General features: G+C 35.4%; 1 protein-coding gene across 12 annotated transcripts in view; it reads left to right on the top strand.

Annotated features, from left to right (window-relative positions):
• The window catches only part of NRG1 (neuregulin 1), a 1,121,522-nt gene that overhangs the window by 945,414 nt on the left and 161,332 nt on the right, over positions 1-14,776 (top strand). For all 12 annotated transcript variants that reach the window (XM_037983814.2, XM_007962130.3, XM_073018027.1 and 9 more), the window contains exon 3: positions 5,868-5,989. In XM_037983814.2, the coding sequence (XP_037839742.1) occupies positions 5,868-5,989 (122 nt within the window). The remainder of the gene's footprint in view (positions 1-5,867; positions 5,990-14,776) is intronic.

The raw sequence follows: 14,776 nt of genomic DNA on the forward strand, positions 1-14,776 counted from the left end.
TGTGAGGACTGTCAGATTGACCTCATTTAAATACCTATTCTTTCTTAGCTTTATTAAAGGCTGACTTCCTTTTATTTGTATGTTTCACACACTTTTGGATACCCTTAATTTTGCCTCAGCTCTTACATATTTTAATTTTGTTTAAAATTGGCTCTCATTGTTTTATTCACATTGAAAAAATATTACAAATTATTTCTTCTATTTTTAATGGTTGCCTTTTTTGACTTTATAATGGAAAAAGTTTATGTGCATTTTTTTCTCATCTTAGCTGAGCAACTCTAGCAGATCACTTGAACTTTATATATAATGAAATCTCAATGTTCTCATGTAGAAAAGGGGACTCCTCAGTGGCATTCTATATGGTTTATGTGAGGCACGTGGTACAGTGACTGGTTCTGTTGTTTAAGAAGCCCCTCTTTTAGCCAAGCACAGTGGTGTATACCTACAGTCCCAGCTATTGAGGATCTCTTGAGTGCAGGAGTTTAAGACCAGCCTGGGAAACAAAGCAAGACCCCGTCTCTATACTTTAAAAAAAAAAAATCATAATTTCCTCTTTCACTTCTTTGTCCTTTTCACGATGATCAGTTTTACACTATCTGAAGCAGTGTTGGACACACACACACACAAACACTGTCTGTATAATTTCTTAGGGGTCAGGGAACCAAAACTGTATAAACAGAAGAGTTCTTCCCTATGTGTAATTAAGTTTCCTTAGCCTGTAACTATGGTAGAAGAATCAAGCTAAAATAAAACTAAACTAAATAATAGCTAATGAAACCTTGAATTCACCTTGTAAGTGAGCACTCAGTAAAAAACACAGTGTGCTTTCTGATATTAAAAAAAATGAAAAGGAAATTAATATTCAGAATTTTTATCTTCAAATTACTTCGCATTAATTTATTTTTACACTGTACTGTTTTTTCTCATTCTAAAAGTAATGTATGCTTATGAAAATCCAAATATTTCAGGAATATAGGATGTAATTACTATAATAATAGCTAACACTTATTAGGAAGTCACTATATTGCAAAAACTATTTTAAACACTTTCCACGAATTAACTCATTTAATATTTTTAGAAAATAAAAATCCATGGAAACACCAACCTTCCTCCAGATCCACAGAAAACTCATCAATTAAAGAGCAAAAAGTTATATTTATGACTATAAGGGAATCAGGTAGTCTTTCCAAGTTAATTTCCTTCTTGTAGACAGTATATGGTATCTTACAGAAAAGAGAAAAAGAAGACTGTTGTAGCCATACTTATCAAAGTGCCAAATCTTTTTGCAATATATAATTTTCAAGGAAGATTTGGCTCATTCTACACTCTTACTACATTCTGTCCCTACTCTAGGACACAAGGCTGGACAAATCCGATAGTTAAATGTATCATTAGAATTCAGAGGGGTCTGTATGCTCCTTGAGGTCAGTGGTTTTCCAATGATGTCCCTGTAGAGTGCTAAATTTCTATTGAATTGCAAAAAGGATTACCAGGTCCTCTGACCTGAAACACTTTCTGTGTGATATTTTTGACTATGAGGTTCTGATTTAAGCTTTCATTTTAAAACAGGATTTTGTTGTAAAAAATAGTTGAAACCACTGATCTAATTTAATCTTTCTCTGCATAGAGATATTCTTGTAAGAATGTGCTTGGCAGGTGGCTATCCAGACTTGAATCTTTCCAAAGAGAAAACCTAACTCTTTCACAAGACACCCTGTACATTTTTGAATGCTCAGAAAAGTTAGTCTATGTAATATCATTCAAAACATGTTTCCTTTTTCCTGTAAGACTTAGTTTTCCTGTAAGACTTAGCAATCCCAAATAATTTCCTTTTCCATATGCATCCAGGAAATATATTTAAATAGCTACTTATATTTCATTCATAGTTGTCTGCCAGTGGGACCTCTGTTTCTTTAACATAATCCTCTGTAGTGATAAGATTTCTAGGCCCTATTCAATTCTGATCACCCTCTTCTAACGTCCTTTAATTACGGTTTTTTTTCCCCATCAAATATCATTCCAAAGTGTATCTAAAGTATAATTGAGCATTCTAGATATGATCCAGCCAATGCGGAATGTATTGGGGCTTTTATCCAATTTGATTAATGCTCTGCTTTAATATTAATTTGGCTAAAGAGTACCTAAGTTTTTTTTGTTCTTCTTTCTTTTTAAAAAGAGATTTAAAAATGGGTTAATAATAAAGCATGTGGCTAATTAGAAATCCTCATTTCTGCATATATTGTAGTCGAGGGATATCTCCTCTTGTATTTTTGTCACCAATTTTCGAACGTGAATGCACTTGTGATGCTTATCTCGATCAAATTGAATCTTAGTCTTGGCCCATTGATGTTCTGTCCTAGGATTCCCAAGGGTGTTCACCACAGAAAAGATTCCACGGCCACATGTCATACCTGCCTTAGAAATTCACAGTACAGATTTGCAAAAAACTACCGAGATGCATTGTTGTAAAGAGACCTCTTTAACATTTTTTAATGCAACATTTTTTTTAGCATAGAACCATTTTTTTAAATCTCTCTTTCTTTTAAAGACTAACATTTGATTACATTACTAGGAATAGTATTCCAGGAAACAATGCCAAGGCCTATTAGGAGAAGTTTGATTTTAAGACTTATCCCTTTAAGATTATGTTAACTGTAAATATGATTACCATGTTTCTTATAGTTCCATCTAGTTCAATAGTTAAAATGTTAATTGCATTGGGTCAGGAAAGGAGTCTTTACATACAAACAGGATTGTTGCTAGATCTGTATAAATAGGAAAGAAGGGCTGTTCTTGAGGGTGTTGTAATAATCTTGGAGTTGTACATTCTTGGGATGTTGTAATCTCATCTCAGCATTTGGGGACTTAAGAAAAGCTACTGTTTTCTTACTTTAGAAATTTACTCTTTCTGTGGCATTGAAAATCAAGATATTAATGCCCCACCCTGATATTGTTCATAATTTTTCTATTATTGCTAGTGGTTTCATGGTTATATATGAAAATTCTTCCAGCAAACTATGCTAAATGTTGGGCTGGAAAATCTTACTGTACATATCCAATTTTTTCGCATTATTTTTCAAAGATACCCATCATGAAGGAAACTTGTCATGTATGAACAAAGTAGATAAATAGCTGACAATCCATTTTAAAAATCATATGATATTTGAATACTCCAAAATTCAGCCTAAAAGTTAATACAACCTGACATTGGGTGATATTCTAATATTGGTTTATTTTGATAATTTTAAAAGTTGTCATAGTTTATTGTTAAGACATATCTATTTGAAAAGATATTTGTCATCAAAATGGCCCATTTTGGCTTATAGCGATGTACTTCGGGGAAACTTTCCTATGAATAATGTCTCTGGTTAATGTGTGAATATTCTTTAAATGGCCCTTGGTGGTGTCCCCATTCCATAGATAGATAAAACTGTTAAATTACGTCCGCTTTTTGTCAACTTTTTTCTGTGGACCATTATTTTCAGAAAATATTAACAGATACGCCTTGTGAATGAAAAGGATTCCATGGTCAATTAAGTTTGAGAGAAAATAAATAATATATTCCCTTTCAGGGAGTCACAGTACATCAGCATATTCAAGACCCTGAGAAACCCTGTAAGAATAAAGATAATGAAAAGCCTGTCTTTATTTCACCTAATATTTTCCAAATTTATTTGAATGTGGAACACATTGCTTTGTTACCTCAGGTTTACCTGTTGATATCATTGAGTCATGACTGGCGAAGTTACCTTTTTTTTTTTTTTTTTTTTTTTTAAGACCAAGTGTCACTCTGTCACTCAGGCTGGAGTGCAATGGTGTGGTCTCAGCTCACTGCAACCTCTGCCTCCCGAGTTCAAGTAATTCTCCCACCTCAGCCTCCTGTGTAGCTTGGACTACAGTTGCGTGCCACTACACGTGGCTAATTTTTGTATTTTTAGTAGAGACAGGGTTTCACTATGTTGGCCAGGCTGGTCTCGAACTCCTGACCTCCTGATCTGCCTACCTCGACCTCCCAAAGTGCTGGGATTATAGGCATGAGCTACTGCTCTCTGCCGCAAAGTTAATTTTTCAGCCCCGATGTTGGTTTGACCATCACTGTTCCTGGTCTGGACCACCTCTGATGGTCTGTGCCCTCTCATTATGGCCTTTTCCTTTCCTCCAACCAGCCATAGGAATATTAGGTTCTGCTTACTCAGCAAGAACCTAATATTTACTTAATCAAACATCCAAATATTTTCTTCATTCATTAACACATTTATCCCATAATGTCTGAGGACAAAGCATAGCCTGATGTATGCTCCATGAGACTAGCAAGAAGTTGACATTATAACTCCACTCTCCAAAGTGTGTGTTCTAGGTCGAGAGATGACACATACTGAAGGAACTCTCGTGAGACACGTACTCAGGGCTGTCAGAATTTAGGCACATGAGAGCAGCTCCAGCTACACGACCAGGAGAGGCTTGGTGAAGCATTTGGCACCTGACATGGCCCTGGAAGGTCCAGCTGAGAGTTTGATGTGTAGGAATGCAGGATCCCCATTGTAGGAAGAAGAAATGACACAGACAAAAGCACACAGGTGGAAAATCAGGGGGCCTACATGCGGAACTTTGGGTGGTTCAATCAGGTAGACTGGAGGAGACTAGTAGGGATTATATTTGGAACAATTGGTTTTACTCAGTTAACATTGTGTGACAAGAAGATCAGAAAATTCACCAGAAAACTAGCAAAGTATAACGTGGCAGATTTGCAACCAGAAGGATTGCTGTCATTTCTTCCTCCCTTGTTTTTTCCCTCGTCATTATCCCCTTAAGAGCCCAGGAAATCACAGTTACCAGGCTAAAGCATAGAAGGATTGTTGTTATGTTTTGCAGATAGGGTCTCATCATGCTGCCCAGACTGGAGTGCAGTGAGTATTCGCTGGCATGATCATGGTGCACTACAACCTTGAATTCCTGGGCCCAAGTGATTCTCTCACCTCAGCCTCCCAAGTAGCCGGGATTCCAGGGGCATGCCACCCCACCAGGCTTTAGAATAATTCTTTAGAAAGACTTCAGTAAACTCTGAGCCAATCCCTGCTGTTCTGAGTTCTTATATCTCGGAGACTGCTTAAATTATAGGTTATGTGCAACAGTAAAACACAGACACAGCAGATCACAATGCTGCCCATATTAAAAAAAAAAAAAAAAAAAGGTGAATGTTGATGTAATATTCAGAGTTTTGTAAAACTGTGTGATAACGTTGCCCAGATATTTATTCCAGTATTAAGAATCTTTCATGTGGTACTCTGCTCCCAGCAATGAGAATCTTAAGGAAAGAAAAATTCCCTTCCTTTTGGAATTGATAAATCCTCTTCATTCAAAATTAACATTGTTCTTGATATTACTCTACTGAGAAGAAGAGCACACAGTATTTTTTATCTATTCTAACCTTCAGTAAGTGTCCTTAACAGACTTGTAGGAAATGACTTTATACATTTTCCTTTTCCAAAACTCTAGTGGCTGATGGCATTTGGATATAGAAAACTAAGAAAATTTACCAATTGGGTTTAAAAATCTAAGGTATAACACAGTTATTGGTGATGATAAGGGAGTAAAAAGAAAAACTACAGAAGACTTCCTTTAAACTACTGATTTAGGTGCTAAAATTAAGATGATATCCATGGTATAACTTAAATGTGATACATCTTACTTTTACTCTAGGTAAAATCATGTGGTCAGATCAATGTAATGGAAGTTGTATTTTAACATATGTGTAAGGTGGGGAGAGGCAGTTTGAGAACTCTGAAAGCACAGAAAAGTATATATTTATATTTACTGTATTTCTGTGATATATACTGACACCACTTTGGTCCTGATCTTTCTTATAGGAAGTCAGAGCTTCGCATTAGCAAAGCATCACTGGCTGATTCTGGAGAGTATATGTGCAAAGTGATCAGCAAATTAGGAAATGACAGTGCCTCTGCCAATATCACCATCGTGGATTCAAACGGTAAGAGATACCTACGGTATACTGTTCCTAAATCTGTAAGAAGAGTAATCAAGACATGTGGTAAGACTCATAATAGATTGGTGTGTTAAATCTCATTGTGAGCAAATTAAAAACAAATAAAGAAAACTAGGTGTTTCAAGGATTTTGTATGTCTTTCATAAATTTCTGTACTCTATGAGATTATATAGACCTTAAATATACACACATTTTTTACAAAAGGATTTGAATAAGACCATGAATGGCAGAGATAGGTTGGATTGCTAAAAGATAGAGGTTATACAATTTTTTTAAGTTGGTCAGGGAGGGCAGTCAAGTCTTTGGCTCTCTGAGCAACAGAATGCAGTTATATATATATACAGGATGTATATACACAATATGTATATATGCACATACACAGAATATATACATATTATATGTATACATATACATATATAATATATACATATGCATATTATGCATATGCATATACATATATAATATATACATATATACACATACATATATGCATATTATATATTATATATGTATACATATACAGATTATAATTATATATACATATATTATACATATTATATATTATATATGATATGCATATATTCTGTGTGTGTGCAGAATACAGTCCTGACTCAATTCTGGCAATTTATTCCCATTACATCTGGCTTTAGGTAGTAGAAAGTTAGGCCATTAATTTTTTTAAAGCCTATTAATTTTGAAATTAGGACCATTTTAGAGGCAATAAATTTCCTACTATGAAGAGGCTTCATTTTCAGCTTTCTTCAGAACAGTACCAGGCAATCCTTGTTAAACAAATGAATGACTTAGAGCTAAGAAGTACAATCTATCTCTGACAATTTCTCTGAGTTATTCCAGGAAAGTAAAAGAACCACAGCTGATGGCTTTCTGTTTTGTACTAGCCTAATACTCCATGATTTGATAGAATCATCTATAGGAGCTGATGATGATGATGATGACCTAGCAATGCTTCTTTAAATCTTTTAGAATAATCAGATGCTATTTTAACGTCTTTGGTGCTCCTCTCTCTCTCTCTCTCTCTCTCTCTCTCTCTCTCTCTCTCTTTCTCTCTGTCTCTGTCTCTCTTTCTCTCTTTCTCTTTCTTTCTCTCTTTCTCTTTCTCTCTTTCTTTCTTTCTTTCTTTCTTTCTTTCTTTCTTTCTTTCTTTCTTTCATTAAGGCACTTAACTATTGCCTTTACAAAATTTGTCATCTGTTATATAAAACCAAGCCTAATTGCATGGCTTCTCGGTAGGAGATGAGAAAGATTCTGCATTTCAAGGGCAAGTGCTCTTAAAGTGATAGGGTAAAAATGCCAGGTCAACACAGGTAGAGTAAAAGTAATTTTGAGGGTTAATTGTATGGGAGGCTGATGTAGTTTTTGCCACTCGATTCTTCTGTAACATGCTAAGAAAGGGAGAAGGGAGATAAAAATAAGAAACAAGGCTGGGAAAATTCAGGTTAATGCCTCATCCTCTCTGGACTTCTCAAGGATCTGTTCCATCACAGAGTAATCAAAATTTGTCACTTTCATTTTAAATATCTCCCTCCATAGAGAGTAAAGGAGAGCAGGGAAAAGGAGTTTCCATTAGGAGTCCTGTTTATTACAGTTTAAAATGTAAAACCATTTAAAATTTATATGAGTAAATATAGCATCACTTTATTTTTCAACCAGGGCAGGTTAAGCAATAGTAGTTTGCTAGTATTACTTTACCCCACATGGAATTCTATAGGATGAAACACACATTAAAAAATTAATTTTAATGGGCTATTTTTTACTTTCTACAATAACCATTGTTTGAAGCTTGTTCTCCTCGGTTTGTCACTGGCTTGGTTCAGTGTGTCTCCTCATGGTTCATGCTATTCAATTGTGATTTTTGACACTTGGATTTCATTTGTGTAGCTATACCACAAAGTCCCAGGAAAATAAAATTAAAGCTAGTGTCATAGTCTCACTGAGTGTCTACAGAAGTATTACATTGATTATTCCATGGTTTCTGATTTACAGGATTAAGCAATGAATTATTTATTACTCTGTTATTCCTGGCAAAAACCCATAGAGTTCCTTTTTTATTAATTAGGGGGTACTGAAAGTTTGATAATATGACTTTTTACATTTCTAACATAGGAAAAACAATTAATTCATTTTTTCTCACATTAATTCACTCAAGTCTTGGTCTAGTGATCAAACTTGAATATATAGTGTTGACCAATTATAGGGTAGAGAAATGAAACTCGAGACGTTTTTAATAATGAGTCCTTTTTACCTGGCAAGAATAAAGAGAAGTTCATGGAATGTTTTAAGTGAGTCATTGTTAAACAACCAACAAAAATTCTTTCAGAAATAGGTTCCTATGGACTTATGCAATTAAAGCCTCTGAAGAAGGAGAATGAAGAGCCTCAATTGCAATGCAAGTTGGCCTTGTTTTTATTCTCTTCTTGGAATGTTAGGAATAGATCATCCTTTGCCAACCCCTTCATTGTATTAAAAAAGAATAAAAGAGTTAGCATAGAAAACAGACTTATTCGGGATCACAGAGTTATTTAGCAGCAAAAGAAGATATGAACCAGGTTTGTTTGTTTTTTCTTTATTCCTACCACAGTGCAGTTCCATCTGTATCTGAAATGGTTTTTGTGTGTGTTTTGTTTTTCGTTTTTTGAGACAGGTTTTCACTCTGTCACCCAGGCTAGGGTACAGTGGTGTGATCTTGGCTCACTGTAACCTCTGCCTCCTGGACTCAAAGGATCCTCTCACCTCAGCCCACTGAGTAGCCAGGACTACAGGTGCATGCCATCACGCCTAGCTAATTTAAAAAAAAAAAAAAATTTTTTTTTTTTTTTTTGAGATGGAGTGTTGCTATGTTGTCCACTCTGGAACTCCTGGGTTCAACTGTTTTGCCCACTGTGGAATCCCTGAGATCAGTAAGTCCACCCACCTTGAACTCCCAAAGTGCTAGGATTACAGGTGTGAGCCGCTGCACCCAGCCTTACTCTGTATCTGACTATATGTTTGCAAATGTTTAAGTGAGATTCTTGTGCTTATAAAGAACAGAAGTTGAAGGAGTGGTACGAGGCCTAAGGAGTGAGGGATTCTATGGCGAAGAACTAGAACTTCATTATAACTCAGCCTCAAGGAGATGGAATTGTATGCTGGGCATCTCTGGGAATTTAAGCAATGCGAGTTTGTGGTTTTTCTCTCTGGTGTTTCTAACTTTAATATGCTTCTGATACTTTTTTAACTTTTGTACTCTTTCCCACATCTTCTCACCTCTCCTACTTTCAAACTCTGCCTCTTTATAATTCCAGACTTTGACCTGTTTCTTGCCCCTACGGAGCCATATTCTTCATGGCACTTTCAGGCATTCTTTCAGCTTTAACCTCTATTGTATGATTGTTTCCTTGGTTCCCCAGTGAAATTCTGCAGACCAAGAATCCTATTAGCAGAGTTGATTGTTCCATATTCATTAAAAGACCTAGAGAACTTACAAATTATCTGCTGTGTGGTCATATGTCCACTGCTACCTCAACTAGGGAGGGTGAAGCCGGAAACATAGTGACCCAGAAGCTCCTCTCTTCAAATGCTGGGGATGGAGCATGCAGCTCACCTGGGCCTGTGGCTTGGCACCATGATTGACAAGGCCAGTTTCCTGTACCTTGGAGGAGATACCCTTTTTGCTCTGTACCTTAGAGTCCTAGTTATAGTGCATCCAGAAGGAAAATATGTAATCATATTGATCCCTTATCCTCTTCCACTGCTATCTATGAATTTGCTATATTCTGTTCAATGCTTGGTTATCAAAGAAGCTTCATTTGGGTTCTGAGCTCTCCAGGGCTTAGATGTACTGCCTTTGTGTTGTCTCATTCCTGTCTTCCTAGGAATCAGGGCAGAGGTTGCACAGAAACACTTTTTCAGAGTCAAAAAGGGCACTTTCTACTGGGGTTATAAATTGCCACACCACTGAACCATGTCTTCCTAAATATAGATATTTACCATTGACTTGGGCTGACAGAGAGTGGAATTCTCAAGAATTCCTTTCCCTCCCCTTCCCTTCCCTTCCCTTCCCTTCCCTTCCCTTCCCTTCCCGTCCCGTCCCTTTCCCTTCCCTTTCCCTTCGCTTCCCCTTCCCTTCCCCTTCCCTTCCCCTTCCCTTCCCCTTCCCTTCCCCTTCCCTTCCCCTTCCCTTCCCCTTCCCTTCCCTCTCTTTCCTTTTTTTTTTTTTTTTCTTTCTTTCTTTTTTTTTTTTTAAATAAACGGTGTTTCTCTGTGTCATCCAGGCTGGAGTGCAGTGGCAGGATCTCGGCTCACTACAACCTCCACCTCCTGGGTTCAAGCAGTTCTCCTGCCTCAGCCTCTTGAGTAGCTGGGATTCTAGATACCCACCACCACACCCCAGCTAATTTTTGTATTTTTTGTAGAGACAAGGTTTTGCCATGTTGGCCATGCTGGTCTCTAACTCCTGACCTCAAATGATCTGCCCACTTTGGATTCCCAAAGTGATTGGATTACAGGTGTGAACCAGCACACCCGGCCAAGAATTTATTGTTTCACTGGGGATTCTAGAAAAAAAAAAAAAAGTTGTTAAAATAAGAACATGCTGTCAAACTATTACATTATGTAGAACTCCCCTTGAGATTTTAATTTATATTTTCTATGAACTATCAGTCACTTTATTAATTTCATTTTTTCACCTTTTCTATATATTTCCAAGAAGTTCATGGCTATAGTTTGAGAATTTCTATACAGGTTTCCTTGATGAATGATCCTGGTAGGTTGCTGCAATCTAATTATCCTAATTCTTTCCTATTCAAAGGATTCCTTGTGATTTACTTAAATTCTCACACAGTTACTTTTTATGTGTTCCAAGATGTTTAGAATATATTTTGATACAAGATTATAAGAGAGATGGGGAGGTTGGGGGAGCCATTCGTAGGAGGCTGCTTGCTTTCTCCCCAGATGACCTTGCTGTTTGGCACGATATTGAATCCCATTAAGACAGCTATAATAATTATTAGAATAAAATTAGATCATAAAAGTCTTCTGCAATGAAACTCATTGTTTAGATCTATCCAGATTAGTGACTAAATATAAATGAAATGATTAAAAAATTAGGAAATTCCCCTTGAAACAGTGTATGTTTGAGCATTAACAATGGCCGTGCTTTTACTATTTTCAAGCACTTAGAAAATAATACAGTCAAGCATTTTGCCAACCTACATTTTAGAAATGTAGGTGTTTTCTGTCTTTTCCAATGCCTTTCAACCCCTACTTTATTCAGAATTAGAGAAAGTAATTTATCATATAGTAGACATATATCAACCTATGCAATCTGCTAATTCCTTCTGGGACAATGCAAAGCTTACAAAGACCAGTGGGGTTTTCATATAATGAAGAATTTCATAGGCAGTAACTATGTGATAGCTTATGAGTGAATTCCTTTCATGAATTCATCTATGACAAAGGAAAAGGCCCACATACACTATGTTTACACACCCTACACACTATATGTTCATTTGTATTTGTGGTTTATTTGACTCAGTCTGTATATAGGGAAACCTTGACTTAGCAATTAATTCTTAGCTAACAAGCTTTGTGAAAACTCCTGGGCTTTACAGTAGGGAAGAGAATAATAGACTTTACTGGTTGCCAAATTAATTAAGTAATGCTTTCTTTTAAAAGATTAATATAGGAGAATATATAACTAATCAATCATATCTTCTTCTAAGTTTTCTTTTTTAATCAGAAGAAAAATTATTTGAGTGAGATTCAAGTTCCCACAGGAGCAATTTGGCTTGTAGCAATAAAATAGCTGTTTCATTTGAGATGAACAGAAAAATATTATTTTTATAAAATTTAATTAAATTATCAATTGCAGCTTTTAAAAATGGACTCATATTGGTAATAGACTTAGCCTTACCCCCTCTCCCAAATTGATAATGATGTTAGAAATTTCACGATATTGGCAAACAACCTGCAGTTACATTGAAAAGCATGTAAAATATGTTTTATAATTTTTTTAACAGTCTACATGTATGTCGTGTTATGTAGGATGCCCAGGAAGGCAAATACGTGAGAACAATATGAAAACAATAGGGTAGACTTGTCTTTTCAATGTATTTTATTCATCCTGTCACTACACCATTTATTAATTTCAAAATGTCTCCGTTGCCTTAGACTAAGCATTCATTATGAACAGGAAGAATTCAGGTACTCAAAGATGTTCCTCAAATCATCTTTATAACTGCTAATAAGCAAGTGTGTCCGCTTTTAAATCTTTTAAAGAAATCATTTGATCAAAATTTTTTTATGTACAGCAGTGACCTATAAGTTTAGAAAAACAAAGTCACATAAGTGAATGTTGAAATACACACGGACACATTTTAGATATGTTTGTATATACTGTATACAATGTGTATATGTGTATTTTGCTCCATAATTACATTTAGTATATTATGATCATGGTGAAATTGCAAACATGTTACATTCATAATAATTAGAAAAATTTCTTTCTAGAAGGTATCTTTGAGACCATGCAACTTTTTCCTGAGACCAGACCCAGTTTATTAGGAAAGAATTCAAACATTACAAATATACTAATGTTCCTTATGTTTACTTGCCTGTTCAGCATAAGTTGCTCAGCTGTGTTCAGTTTCTGATAATTCTAAAACCTAATTAATTTGCACTAATGAAGGGACTGTCCTTTATAAATTAACAAATTTAATATACCAAATTACTATAGGAAAATATGTTGCTTAAATAAACATCATGAAGATTGCAGGATTTAATGCTTTTTAAAAAATCTGTAAGTGTAATATAAAATTACTTTCAATTTACTTTTAACAAAAGGCTGTTTTCCAAATCTATAAATTCTACCCATAGCACACATAAAAATGCTTGCTGAGTGGTTTTAATTAAAAAGATTAACTTTCTTACTAGCAAGATTATGTTTAAAATGAAGACTCCTTTGGTGTAGAAGTATAGGTTAACTTTTGAGCTTGTATTTCCTCCAGGATTAATTCAGAAGGTTTGTATTTGAAATCATAATCATTAAAGATATTTTAAGGTCTCCAAAATAAATACCTAATTTTAGGAAGAGGGGTTATTTTAAGTTGTCTCTGTGTAGCTGCGTCTCTGTGTAGAGGTTACAGTAGTAACCTCCTGTTCTGGTATTTTTATGTAACATTCAATTAAAAAATGAAACATTATGGTCAACCTTTCCTCTAATCTGAGGTATTTTTTGCCGGAGACAGAAAAGTTCTGATTTTTTTTTTTTTTTTTTTTTTTTTTGGAAGGTCACAGTGGACAGCTACTCAGTTTGTCAAAAATAAATTTGAAAAGAGTCTTGATATCCGAGTTGGGATTGGGACTTTAGCCCAGCTCTAGTTGTGCATCTTGAGTTTATAACTTCATCTGGTTGTAATGTCATTGATGAATCCTGAAGGACAAGAGAAGGAAGCATCTCTCTTAGTGTGGGTCCTTTGTTTGGAAACATGGCCCTTCTAGATATTTCTAGAGAAGGACGCACACTTTGAATCTCTAATATAGTTTTCTAAGATTACATTTTCTCAAAGAAGAACCATTTCATTTTCTGGAGCCCAAATCGAGAAAGCTTGTTGGAGCTGCTTCAGAAACAGATATCTTCATAGTACCAATTCGAAATATCTTGTTTCTCGTCTGATGCTTGAGAAAATCCTGAGAAAATGATGTACTCTCACATACTAATTCCTTTCACTTAGCCCCATTTTTAGTGGATATAAGAGCGAGTGTAGGCAACTTTGATGTATTGAAACCAATCTTACTCCTTGAATAGTTTGCATAGTTTGCCCTCTTAATCTGTGATTAGAGAGGATCATCCACTCTTAATTTGCAGCAGAAAGACACATTTGGTCTTACTAAAGGTATATTACTAATCACTTATTCTTAAACATTGCTGCTGAGTCTCACATGACTTTGTTTTCCTTTCAATTCCACAAAATTTTTTGTCCCTAGAGAAACTTCAGAGGTTGAAGAAATATTGCCACTTAAATTGATTCCGCTTACCTACTAGACTAGTCCAATCTTGGAAACGCTAAATAGCCATATCTGTATTTAAAGATGATTATATTAGTAATAAACTTTTCTACTCCATGATTAACAGAATATTCATTTAAACATAAAATTGTATATGACCTGCTTAGGATTCTCAGATCTCATAATTTTTTGTACAGTAGACAGTATCACAGTAGATTCAACTTATCTTTTGTCCCAGTTAGAAAATGTGAACTACCATTAAGTCACTTGGCAAGACTTATGACACAATGAAACTTGAATGATATTCATCATTGCATCTCTACATCTTTCCAGGCCTCATAAAACTGTGCCTTGCTAAAAGTGTTAGATTCTGCCAATCTGAAGCCCTTTTCACAAGAACTGAATATGGAATTAGACAATGTAACTACCCTGTATTCCATCATAAAGGCAGCAAGAAAACAAGGTCAAAGTTTGAATAAGACTATCACAATCTTAATGATAATGATGTATCCAGAAGTATACAGGTTGGGTTCATCCTTCATTTCTTTGGGGTGGGAACTGCATACTTACTGCCTGGGTAGCTAATATCTATCATATGATAAGGCACCTGTCTTCATTCTCACTGGCCATTTTAAATAGAGTTCAGTGCCAGAATTTGATGTTTTTCACCAATCCTAATTAGAAACTTGGCTTACTTTTATTTTTGAACAAAAATGTGCTTGTTAAAGATCGTATGTTAAAAATTCTTACTATAACTGGGTGATCTGA

The sequence above is a fragment of the Chlorocebus sabaeus genome, chromosome 8 (assembly GCF_047675955.1).
Source record: "Chlorocebus sabaeus isolate Y175 chromosome 8, mChlSab1.0.hap1, whole genome shotgun sequence".
Lineage (NCBI taxonomy): Eukaryota > Metazoa > Chordata > Mammalia > Primates > Cercopithecidae > Chlorocebus > Chlorocebus sabaeus.